The 13,065-nt window shown below is 41.6% G+C and overlaps 1 protein-coding gene across 2 annotated transcripts in view; it reads left to right on the top strand.

Annotated features, from left to right (window-relative positions):
- Positions 1-13,065, top strand: part of FBXO8 (F-box protein 8) — a 46,422-nt gene that overhangs the window by 28,370 nt on the left and 4,987 nt on the right. Inside the window, exons 2-3 of one of the 2 annotated variants that reach the window (XM_083367304.1) lie at positions 2,964-3,307; positions 12,201-12,327. In XM_083367304.1, the coding sequence (XP_083223430.1) occupies positions 2,979-3,307; positions 12,201-12,327 (456 nt within the window). In that variant the 5' untranslated portion in view covers positions 2,964-2,978. The remainder of the gene's footprint in view (positions 1-2,963; positions 3,308-12,200; positions 12,328-13,065) is intronic. The other variant, XM_083367303.1, reaches the window with a different exon arrangement.

Raw genomic sequence — 13,065 nt, 5'->3', positions numbered from 1 at the left:
CCTGACTTAGGGATTATGAGTTTAGCAGGCAATGAAAAAGGTGGGACGTGTCGACTCACCATCAGGTCATTCTCCCCTTCATTGTCGCTGTCAAAGCCAGGTAAAGTGGTGGCGGGTCCAGTCGGTGGGCCAGCATCCTTCTGGGTGGGGGACATAACCTGGGCAACGGGCTCCTGGGTACTTCAGTTAGACTTCTCTCTCGGTGGCTGCTGTGCAGGTCTCCTCCTCGTTGGTTCTGGTCTACTGTGCTGTTGCGGGTAAGGCAGTTTGCTGCTCGATGTCCCTACTGTCTGCATCGGAAGCACTTGATTGGTGGGCTTGTAGGTGGTCTAGGTCTATCATCAATAGCAGTAGTTGGGGGTTTGGGGGTTTGGGGTGGCCATTTTGGTCCTGGCTTTGGTGGTGCTTCAAGTGGGAGAGGCTTCTTATAGCAGTTGAGCTGGACGTCTAATTTCACTGCTGCCTGGTACCATTCTTGCAGCTGATCAGGCACAGCTCGGTATATGTATGCCTGAGAAAGGTGGTCTTCTAACCCCTCTCTAAAATGATGAATTATGGATTGCTCAGACCATCTCTCTATCCAACCGGCAATCTTGTGAAACTCCCGCACATACTCCAGGGCAGGCCGGCCAGCTTGTTTTATCTTGTGGATTTTTTCTTCCACTTTGAGGGCAATGGATGGGTCCTCAAATCTTTCAGCCCTATGAGGAAAATGTGGGAGTCCTCCAATTCAGGGGCTTGCTCGTTATATAAATTGTTTAACCATTTGGATGCTTCTCCCTCTAGGCTGGATGCAGTCACATCTACCATAGCACATGGGTCTGGGTAGAGATAGGCGCAGCGATTCAAGTGAGAGCGTACTTGGTTGAGGAAAAAAATCAGTTTCTCTGGGTCCCCATCAAATGTTGCTCTAAAGGGTGGGCCCATCATTGATTGCTGGGGCCCCCATTGCTGCTGGCCCCACCCTGGTTGTTGATTCAATGGCTGCCAGGGCCCATACGGCTGCAGTTGGACCCCCAGTTGCTGGCTACCCCATTGGTCTTGCTGTATGCCCAGGGGTTGCACGTTTGGGCCGTGCTGCTGCTCCCCTTGCTGTGGTTGTCTGAGGGGAGACTGCTGTCGGCCGGCAGGAAGTCATGGCACCACTTGCTGCTGTAGGCCCCTCAATGATTGTTGGATAGATAGATGAGAGTTGCTGTCGTCTACTCTGGATTTTGTCTGCATGGAATTGTGGCACCCTCTGCTCCTGATCTACTAGGAAACGTTTTAGCCTCAAGTGCCGTGCCACCTCCCTCAATTCCGGGCCTCTCAGTGGTTGCTTGGAGCTGGGGGTGGTGACCAGCCTGCATGGAGTTTTCGTCCTCCAACTAGCTATTGCTTTCTAGGCTTCTGAATCACCGCAACCTGTTGCAAGGCCTTTATCAGCTGGTTTAGGCCCAGAGTTTGCTGCCCCTACTTCTGTGGGGATTGCCATACTCCCCACTTCTGTGAAGGCCCTAGATTCTCTTTCTCTGTGGGACTGGAGGGCCTAGCAGGGAACTCCAGGGGTTGGAAGGCTGTTAGCTCTGTGAAAGGGGGGCTGGGGGCCTCTTGGCAGGAGCTGTTCTGCGCTCCTCATTTCTAGTTCTTCAAACCTCTCTGCTAGGTTGTCAATTGATTGGCTTTGGACTGCAGACAGATATTTCCACTCACCCAAGCATTCAATCGCAGATGGTCTGGCTGCTCCCCACTTGTCTGGGGAATGCAATGTGCAGGAGTCTCTTTGTTGTCGCCCCACCTCCTCTGCCTTTCAAGCCCTTGGGGATGGCAAGGCCGCTTTGAGGCACCTGGAGTTTCTGCTGGGCTTAATCCACTCTGACGACCAGACCAATTCTCCTGGTTGTTTGGGTCTTGCTCCCAGCTGGGAGGATTGCTGAATTTTTTTTCCTATCAGCTTCTTCGCTGGCCCATCCCCCCCTGGGCTGGCTGCTTGTGCCGAGGAGCTGATTTCAGGCAACTTTCCTTATTCCATGATGGGATCTTTCCCAACTCTTTGTCAGCCTGTCTCCCAAACCTGGAGACAACGACGGGAGGTTGGGACCCCCTAGTTAGTTTGTAAAGTTGGTGGATTCCAGCATGATGTCAAGGTTCCAACAGTTGAGCTTTTCAAATGACTGAGGCATTGTTTACCTTAAAAGTCTTTTATTAGAACTCTAAAATGTTGATAATCCTTGCTAGGAGAATCTAGAATCTGAATTCCCCTCCACTTAGCACAATATGTTAAACACAATTCTCCTTTACATTGCTGTCATAAATCACATTCTCCAATTAGTTTGAAGGGTCAGTTTTCCCTTCTGTTAGAAAACCCGCCAAATTCTTATCTTCTCTTATTTCGATACAGCCTTGAGACACATTCTTCCTCCCCCCTCCCCTAGCAATAACTGATTATAGCTCTTAAAGTAACACATAGGTTTAAATATGAAATAGCTGCTTCTTCATCTTTTGTCAAAACAAGAACATTTGATGTTAGCAGCGTTGACACCTGTGTCATATCTTTTTGCCTTTTGGTACTGTCCATGGGGTTTTCATAGCAAAGATACTGGAGTGGGTTGCCATTTCGTTCTCCAGTGGATCACATTTTGTCAGAACTCTCTGCTATGACCTGTCCGTCTTGGGTGGCCCTGCACAGCATAGCTTATAGCTTCTTTGAGTTACACAAGCCCCTTCACCGTGACAAGGCAGTAATCAGTAAAGGGGGCAGTTGATCATAGCTTTAGATAAAATATTAAATTTCTCAAACGCATATTTCTCTAGCTTTATAATACTTTGTATAGAATCTTACAAATCCTGTCTTATCAATATATGTTTAATAGAATTCAGTATAATTAAATATATATCTGCACTTTTTTTACAGTTATAATTAACAAAGCCTGTTGTCCTTTTTAATGAAGTAATTTATATGTTTCTCTCCCTTTTGTTTACAGCCTACAGGCTTGCAGATGGGTCAAGGGTTGTGGAGAGTGGCAAGGAATCAGCAGTTACAACAACAGGAATACGCAGGACAAAGCTGTCTTTCCAGGGAGAATGGTAGAAGGATGACTGTTAATAATGTTTCAAATACTAATCACCGGAAACATGCCCAAGGAGGAATTGACATTTACCACCTGTTAAAAACTCGGAAGTCAAAAGAACAAGAAGGATTCATCAACCTAGAAATGTTACCTCCTGAACTTAGTTTTACCATTTTGTCATACCTGAATGCAACAGACCTCTGTCTGGCTTCATGCGTATGGCAGGATCTTGCTAATGATGAACTTCTGTGGCAGGGGTAAGGTAACAACACAGAAAAGGCAATTAAAATCAATTTTTCTTTTGTGTGCTTTTAAAAAAATAATATAAGGTGAAAAATTACTATATAAGGTAATGTGAAAAAGAAGGCATACCCTCTTTGAGTTCTGTGGTGTAATGAGTACTGGTGACTGGTATATCTTGTGTTGTTGTTCACCTGAGGTTGTATTTACCTACTTTTAAGAACTACTAAGGACCAGATTATTTTTTACTATGTCCTGATATTTAAATCATAGAACTCAAAGAGGGTGTACTTTCTTTTTCACATCTGTAGTTCATGAATTATGCCAATACTTTAGCTTTGAAAATCTCAAAATGTAATGAAAAATATTAAAAATGATGGATTCAGTAACTATTAATAAAAATATTAACTTGAATCATAAAACAAATTATCGTGTAATGCAGAGGGCTTTTCAAATACAATTTTCTTGCAGATCTTTTCCACTATTAGAAAGTTTTGTTTCCACTCTAAAAGTTTTGTTTAAAATAATATAGTAGTAGTTTATGAATGACAAAATGATGTATCCAATTATGGCTTCTTTCAAAACAGTTCAGTATAATAGTAACAAGTACCATTCAGTTACTCAACAAAACAAGAGTTACTACCTTAGAAATATTCTTACTGAATATTGTGTAAATCAGCTTTTCGGGGGGGGGAATAGAAAAAAATTCTACTTTCAGTTAGAATGATACTGATTGATTATATAAATCAGTGAACTTTGAAATCAATAAGTTTTTATGTTTTTGTTTGGTATGAATAGGAAGAAACAGGAAATTTGATTTGCAGATGCAGTTTCTAAATTATATGTGGATATGTGCTGCATTTTGTAGAATTTGATTTGTTTCAACTGTATGCAAACATTCACTTGAAGATACCAATAAAGGAGAATTTTTGTAGCTCAGGGTCAAAATTAGAAGGTCTTTGCTGCTCTCTGAGCTTGGTTGTATATACGTCTTACAGATGTTTCATTACCCAAACTAGGTAATATCATTAGTGCATTGATAATATTACTTAGTTTGGGTAATGAAACGTCTGGAAGAAAACAAGCTCAGAGAGCATAAAGGACCCCTCATTTGAATATATAGGATAAAAAGGAGATTGATGGGAATATGTTTGTGCATATAAGTAATGCTCAACAGTCCTTGATTCCAAGTAATTCCACGCACTGTATAGTAAAAATATCTGGAAATAGGGGTATATAGGAAGGGGATATATACCGTATTTTTCGGACCATAAGACACACTTTTTCCCCCAAAAGTGTGGGGAAAATGAGGGTGCGTCTTATGGTCCGAAGGTGATCTGTATGGCCAGCCCCAACCTCTGCAAGTGGAGCATGAATGGGCACGTGCTGAGAAACACCGATCTCACGCTCCTGCAATCTGCCCCGCTTGGTTTCAGCTTCCCTTGCTACAAGAGAAAGCAGGCTGAAATGGAGTGAGGAAGATTGCCAGGAATGCTAATCGGCTGATCTTGCACTGCTGCAATCTCCCTCGTTTCAGCCTGCTTCCTCTTGTAGCAAGGGAAGCTGAAACCGAGCGAGGGAGTTTGCAAGAGCGCGAGATCGGCCGATTCACATTTCTGGCAATCTCCCTCGCTCCGTTTCAGCTTGCTTTCTGCAAGAGAAAGCCAGGCCGCAGGGCCGCCTCTGCGGGTACTGCTTAATGCAGAGAGGGAAGGACAAAGAGGGAGGGAAGGAAGGAAGGGAAAATGGGAGAGGGAGGGAGAGAGAGAAAGAGAGGGAGAGAGAAAGAGAGGGAGAGAGAGAGGAGAAAGAAAGGGAGAGAGAGAGGAGAAAGAAAGGGAGAGAAATAGAGGGAGAGGAAGAAAGGGAGAGAGAAAGGGAGAGAGAGAGGAGAAAAAAAGAGGGAGAGAAAGAGGGAGATGGAGAGAAAGGGAGAGAGAGAGGAGAGAGAAAGAAAGGGAGGGGGAGAGAAAGAGAAGGAGAGAGAGAAATTAAATTAGTAACATGATTGTTAGGTGAATCTGGTTTCCCCACTAACTTTGCTTCTCAGAAGGTTGCAAAAGGCGATCACATGACCCTGGAACAATGTGACCATCATAAATATGAATCGATTGCCAAGCATCCGAATGTAAATCACATGACCCTGGGGATGCTGCAACAGTCATAAGTGTGAAAAATGGTCATGTCACTTTTTTCAGTGCCGTCGTTACTTTGAACAGTCACTAAGTGAATCATTGTAAGTCAAGGACTACCTGTACTTTATCATTTTTTTTTCCTTTTTTGGTGGGGGCTCAAGTTTTTGACAACTTGCTAGGCGACTGGTGGTAGTCGGACATTGCCTTGTCCTAAAAGTGGTACAATGGATGAAAAGGTTGAAAAGCCCTGTTTTAGTATATCGGTACTATTTGGTTCAGAATTTTTTTTTCTTGTTTGCCTGCTCTAAAAACTAGGTGCGTCTTATGGTCAGGTGCGTCTTATGGTCCGAAAAATACGGTACTTCCCTATTCATTCTTGCATACCTTTTTGGATTTAAATTTGTGCACATGGGTGCCCAGACAAAGTTTCTGTCTTTTATGAGTGAGATGTTTTGCATTTACGCTTGTAAACCAAGTGAGTTTTAATATTGGAGCTTTTTTTAAAAAAAATCAACAGGAATTTACTGAAAGCTTATATGACTAGTAAAAGAACAATTGATTGTTTGAAGATTAATCTGTATCATTGTGTTTCACTATACTGTACAATTGTGACTCAGTTTTGTACTGATGCTACTATATTGCTTGGAAGTAAAATTTTATATACTTTGCTTAATATGGCCTTTGGGCCAGAGAACACAACAGTAAAATACAAAAACCTGTAATTATTACTAAAACATTTTTAAAGGATACATAAAATACAATATATCCACATAAAATTGATTATTGTAGCTGTAGTACAGATAGCTGTGGCAATCACCACACTTTCTGCTAAATTTTAACCACAGATTATGATGATTAAAAACAAATAGTAGCACAAAAATCAGACACTTAACCCCTCTTTCAATTCCACTCCTAAATTTTTTATCAGACTCCTCACATTGCCAGTCTATTAACCACACTCCTCAAGCCCCACGTCTAGAGTTTCACCAGTATGTTCTTAAGAGATTCAAATCTTGATTTGGCACAGGTTGTTATAAAACAAAAAAGGCCATTCTTATTACAGTAATTTTTCTAAATTCTTATTTTTCAATTTGACAATCCATTAGGTTTCTTTGAATCGATCAGTGTAAGATATTTTAAAAAGCACTTTTGAAGTCTATATACCATGATGTAGGAACTACTTGTAATATATTTCTGTTGTATTAAATATATAGTATAGATATATAATGTACTTTACACTTATTTATTTTATCCCACTTTTACTGTTTTTTATAAATAACTTAAGGTGGCAAACATACTTAATAATCCTTCTTCCTCTTAGTTTCCTCACAACAATCCTGTCAGGTGGGTGGCCTGAGAAAGAGTGGCCAAAAGTCACTCAGCCAGTTTTTTATGCCTAAGGCAATACTAAAGTTTCCATTCTCCTGGTTTCTAGCTGAACACCTTAATTTAATCAAATGTCAAATTCAGTTTCCCCTAATTGGAATTTGCTGAAAATGAAACATGTTTTAATAATTTAAAAACAATATAAAAATAACAAATTTTAGACAATTTATCAATCTGTAAAAACCCATGTTAGAATGAAAAGCACAGATCCAGATAAAAATACATACTTGGAAAGTGCCTATTAGGTTCAGTTGGGTTAGTGCCAAGAAGCTATTAATTATTAAAACAGTAAATATATAGAATTCAGTGCCCAATATATTAAATAAATCCAAATCATCCGAGTCACTAATACCACATTCCTACACATATCTACTATATGTGATATAGAAATCTAATGACTCCACTGATTGTTATTACTAGATAAATGTATGTTATACTTGCAGCCTAAAGCATTATATTCCACATCTTTGTACTAATTTGGTTATAGAGTAAATGGTTCTTTTGTTTGTATCCTTGTTATTTCCCTCCCGTGCAACATTTACTTAGAAACACACACTGGATCACATTCTTTCTCTGTGCAATGATTGATTTCCTGAAATAAAAGCTGCTTTCTAATGCCTGGTAGGTTTATTATTTTTACAAGTCAGATTAGGGTGAACTGACATTTAGATTACTTATTTAGGTAGTCTGAAATATTAATGGAATTATTATATAAATACAAGCACTAGATAGCACAATTCATTTGTCTTTGTATCTAGCACAGACTTTCCCAATGCTTATCTTCATATTTAGACTTCTGTATGTGATTTTAGGGTTATTGCATATTTAGAAGGCTTTTTTGGCCAATACTGCGTCTCTTGCCCACTGCCCAAAGTTTGGAACAATTTTGGAGGTTTAGAACAGCATTGTGTTAAACTGAATTTCAACTTTTATTGTTCTCATTAGGGAAATTCCTTCTCTAAGAAAGTAAGACAGGAGTAATAAAATCCTCTTAATTATTTTCTTATCTCTTATGTTTTATATCTTCTGAGATATATCTAAACTGTGTCATTTTTAGAAAAGCAGCAAAATGTGATAGCTATATTGCTATTTATGAAGTGGGGATATGGGAGATTTATAATAGTAATTACATTACATACATAACTGACAGAACAATCAGTGGAACAACCTGCCTCCATATAATTCCTACTACATAAGCATTATATGAAGGAGGGTTTCCCGTAACATTTGTATTAAAGGTTTTCCTACAGTAGCATTTTATCCTCTACAGTAACACTGGAAGTTTTTAAGAAGAGACTGGACAACTATTTGTCTGAAATGGTATAGGGTTTATTGCCTGAGCAGGGGGGTTGGACTGGAAGACCTCCAAGGTCCCTTCCAACTCTATTACTATTGTTGTTGTTGTTATATACCTCGTATAATATGTTAGTCACATTTCATTTAAAATGTAGATAATTGTCCTTTTGTGACAATGGCACTAATAAAATTAAAACAGTGAAACCTCATATAGAACCAGTGATGGTGGTGGTAGTGGTGGTGATGATGATAATGATAATGACGATATATAAATGCATCCCTACTACATACGCATTATATGAAGGAGGGTTTCCCGTAACATTTATATTATATAGGTTTTCCTACAGTAGCATCTTATAACCAACCTTCTGTGTAGGAGAGGTGAGTACAGTATTATAAGGAAATCTGATTGAAGTGTTCTGTATCTGTATTTCTGTTGCATCAGAATCAAATGAAACTGTGGGTGTTTTACACTCTACCTGCATGTTCTAATAATCTATATGAGAATAAATTAATTAAAATTGAAAGTAGATAGGTTTCAAGTTTAGATAATTGGTACCTTTTCTGATGTGGTTGATCCTCTAATTCCATTCTCTTAATAGTAATTAAGAAACCCTGACTGAGAATGTGTCTCCACTCATAACTGTAGACACTGTGGCTTTCTTTGAGAGGCACAAGAAAAGGCAGTATCTTACCCAGTTTTCTATCTTTCCCAGAAAAGCCCTTCTCAAAAACAGGCAAAAATAGAATAGAACACAACACAACACAACCTTGGAAATCTTCTAGTCAAGCCCCCTGCTCAAGCAGGAGAACTTATACCATTTCAGACAAGTGACTTCCCAGTCCCTTCTTAAGAATCTCCAGTGATGGAGCACCCATGATTTATGAAGGCAAGCTGTTCCACCAGTTAATTATCCTCACTGTTAGGAAGTTTCTCCTTAATTCCAGGTTGCTTTTCTTTTTGATCAGATTCAAACCATTGTTTCTTGTTTTGCCCTCTGGTACTTAGGAGAATAGTTTGACACCCTCTTCTTTGTGGCAGCCCCTCAAATCCTGGAATACTGCTTTCATGTCGCCCCTGTTTCTTCTTTTCTTTAGACTAGACCAGGGGTCAGCAACCCGAAACAGCAAAACAGCCACTCGGAACCGGTTCCGTCATACACACAAAAAAGTGGGAGCCGCAAAATGTGCTCGTGCATGTGGGTGCGCATGCGCAAAACAAGCAAAAAATACACCACCCCCTACGCCCGCACCGCATCCTGACCTGCACGCACCTGTCGCTGCCCAATGCCGCCAGCTTACGCGGGGGGGAAGAGACGGACTCGCAGGCGATGGGCACTGGGTTGCGGCGGTGCCTTCAGCCCGGGCACCGCCGGAGCCACCCGAGCGCCCTCCCCCTCTCCCAGGACCTCCAAACCTGATGAATGCAGCAGCTCTTCAAATGTGGAGGCGGAGGTTTGGGGAGCTGCGCAGCTCTAAACCGCCGCCGCCCCGTTTGCAGAGCTGCTGCATTCCTTCGTGTTTGAAAGAAACACGAACGAATGCAGCAGCTGTGCAAAGAGTACGGTAGCAGTTTGGAGAGTGCGTGCGCACCTCTCCAAACCGCCGCCGTCCCATTTGGAGACCTGCCGCATTCGTTCATGTTTGACGAGCGTGGCAGATTTCCAAACGGGACGGTGGCGGTTTGGAGAGGTGCGCGTGCACCTCTCCAAACCGCCGCCGTCCCGTTCGGAGACCTGCCACGCTCGTCAAACATGGACGAACGCAGCAGCTGTGCAAACGAGATGGCGGCAGTTTGGAGAGTGCGCGCGCACCTCTCCAAAACACCGCCGTCCCATTCGGAGACCTGCCGCGCTCGTCAAACATGGACGAACGCGGCAGCTGTGCAAATGGGACGGCGGCAATTGGAGAGTGCGCGTGCACCTCTCCAAAACGCCACCGTCCCGTTTGGAGACCTGCCGCGCTCGTCAAACATGGACGAACGCGGCAGCTGTGCAAACGGGACGGCGGCGGTTTGGAGAGGTGCACCTCTCCAAAACACCGCCGTCCCGTTTGGAGACCTGCCACGCTCGTCAAACATGGATGAACGCGGCAGCTGTGCAAACGGGACGGCAGCAGTTTGGAGAGTGCGCGCGCACCTCTCCAAACCGCCGCCGTCCTGTTCGGAGACCTGCCGCGCTCGTCAAACATGGACGAATGCAGCAGCTGTGCAAACGGGACGGCGGCAGTTTGTAGAGTGCGCGCGCACCTCTCCAAACCGCCGCCGCCCATTGGGAGACCTGCCGCACTCGTCAAACATGGACGAATGCGGCAGCTGTGCAAACGGGACGGCGGCGGTTTGGAGAGTGCGTGCGCACCTCTCCAAACCGCCGCCATCCCGTTTGGAGACCTGCCGCGTTTGTTCATGTTTGACGAGCACGGCAGACCTCCGAACGGGACGGTGGCGGTTTGGAGAGGTGCGTGCGCACTCTCCAAACCGCCGCCACTCGTCGGGAGACCTGCCCCGCTCGCCAAACATGGACGAACGCGGCAGCTGTGCAAACGGGCCGCGGCAGCTTTCCCAATGAGCGGCGCCACCACCCGTTCGGGCGGAGGTGCGTGCTCACCTCTCTAAAGGTTTGGAGAGGTAGGCGCGCACCACTGCCCGTTCAAAGAGGTGCGCGCGCACCGGGCGACTGGGAGCCACAGGAGACGGCTCAAAGAGCCGCATGCGGCTCCGGAGCTGCGAGCTGCCGACCCGTGGACTAGAGAAACCCAAGTCCTGCAGCGGTTTTTCATATGTTTTAGCCTCCAGGCCTTTGATCATTTTAGTTGCTCTTCTCTGAACTTTTTCCAAGGTCTCAACATCTTTTTTTGTAGTATGGTGATCAAAATTGGTTGCAGTATTCCAGGTGTGGTCTTACTAGGGTTTAATAAAGTGGTACTAATACTTCACGTAATTGTAGCTTGTGCGTTGAATACCAAACAAACGATGAGTACCTGGACAAAATTTTCTCATCAAAATGCGTTGAACACCAAATTTGGTGAATTTCAAAATGGTTGAGTATCAAGGTACCCACCATCCCACTTTGCAGATACAAGTGCCAAAATTTGCACTGACTAAAGCTTTACATATTATACTAAGTTTGAGAGCTGCATGCAACAAAATTTCATTTTAATGTATGTCGATTAGTGAACATTCAAAGTGACAATAAAGTTATTATTCTGTCTATTCTATCTGAAAAAGCTTATGGTTTTATTTCTGCTTCTGTTCATACTTTTGCTGTGTGATCAGGCTTCACAACAGGGTTCTGCATTAAATCACAACTGTGGGCACTTAACCCTATATTAAGCACTTTGCTGGGCTTGGCAGAAGACACAATTCAGCTACTTTATGATACTTTTGGCAGACAAGCCTGAAGATAACAGCAGTTGATTTTTCCATTACCCATCTGTGTCTCTGTATATCTCTTCATTCATTGATCCATCCCACACAGTTTAAACTCTAGTCCTTTTCCTTTTAATTTAATAAATACTTGAAGACCCCAGCAATAAAAAGAAATACCTTATGGAATATGCTAGTAATGAGATTGGCATATATAATAAAACTGTTACAACTTATTCAGGCACTTTATTTTGCAATGCATTTCTTAATTCTTGCATATTGGGCTGCTGGCTTTTTTCCTATAATTGTAAATCTGAAATCTGAAAAAGATATTTGAAATAAAACTTCATAGTTTTATACTCCTGTACAAATATAAGTTGTTGAAATTACCTTGATCTGTGTAACTCTTAATATTTGTTTGCAGTAGGATTCCCCTCTTTCTCTCTGTCACACAAATCTACTGTGGAGACTTCCTCTTCTGGCTCTTGGAGAAGTCATTATATATAATCCCATTGCTTGTCAAGGAAAAGAAAACTCATAATTCACATTCCTCACATTACTACTGTAGAAAAGTACTATTAAAGTCTATTGGTTACATTGAGAATTTTACATAAAGCATGTTACAGTGCTTTATGAGGCAATTACTTGATAGTAATATTCAGGAAATGGATGGAATCCTAAAATCTTACATTATGTTTTTATAGCTAACAGACTTTTTTTATATTGTAGACTGTGCAAATCCACTTGGGGTCACTGTTCCATATACAATAAGAATCCACCTCTTGGATTTTCTTTTAGAAAACTGTATATGCAACTAGATGAAGGTAGCCTCACTTTTAATGCCAATCCTGCAGAGGTAAGTAGAATTCATATATTATTAATAATATTAGCTACAGATATGATGCTGTTATTTATTTTTCAACTGTTTTAGAGACCCAAAATTATCCCAGAAGTGATAACCTAAGGAACATACGTCTCTTGAAGAACAAAAATGGCATATAACTTTTTAAATAAATAAATAAATTATGCCATTGTGCATAATGTGTGTGTGTGTGTACACACACACACACACACACACACACACACACACACTGAATCGGTACAGAATATTATTTATTTCCCCAGGAACAGATTGTAATCTTTATGTTTATGACACTTGAGACTTCGAATTAATTAATGTTATTTTGTGAGAAATCATTGTTGAAAGACCAGTGCATGAAATGCAAAGTTTAAAAATTTCTGAGTGATTATGTTGATAGAAAAAGAAAAAGAGCACTTAAAAATCAAAAGAAAGTGAAACAAAATCTGAAAATAATGCTTGAAGACTTTATACTATATGACATAAAAATAAATGATTGAATTATTGAAAATTATGTGTTTATACACACACACACACACACACACACACACACACACACACACGTCAAATAATTTCCATCTGGAACATAGCCAATAAATTGTAAAACATTTGAAATGTGAATCTTTTACTTCAGCTCAGGGACCAGAGCCATATAGAACAATCTTAAGCTCTAAATGATCATTTGGATAATACATTACTCTTGCTAACATCACACAGTTATAATTACCTTGAATG

This window comes from Vipera ursinii (genome assembly GCF_947247035.1).
Source record: "Vipera ursinii genome assembly, chromosome: 7".
NCBI lineage: Eukaryota > Metazoa > Chordata > Lepidosauria > Squamata > Viperidae > Vipera > Vipera ursinii.
This window is presented reverse-complemented; position numbering and strand designations above follow the sequence as displayed.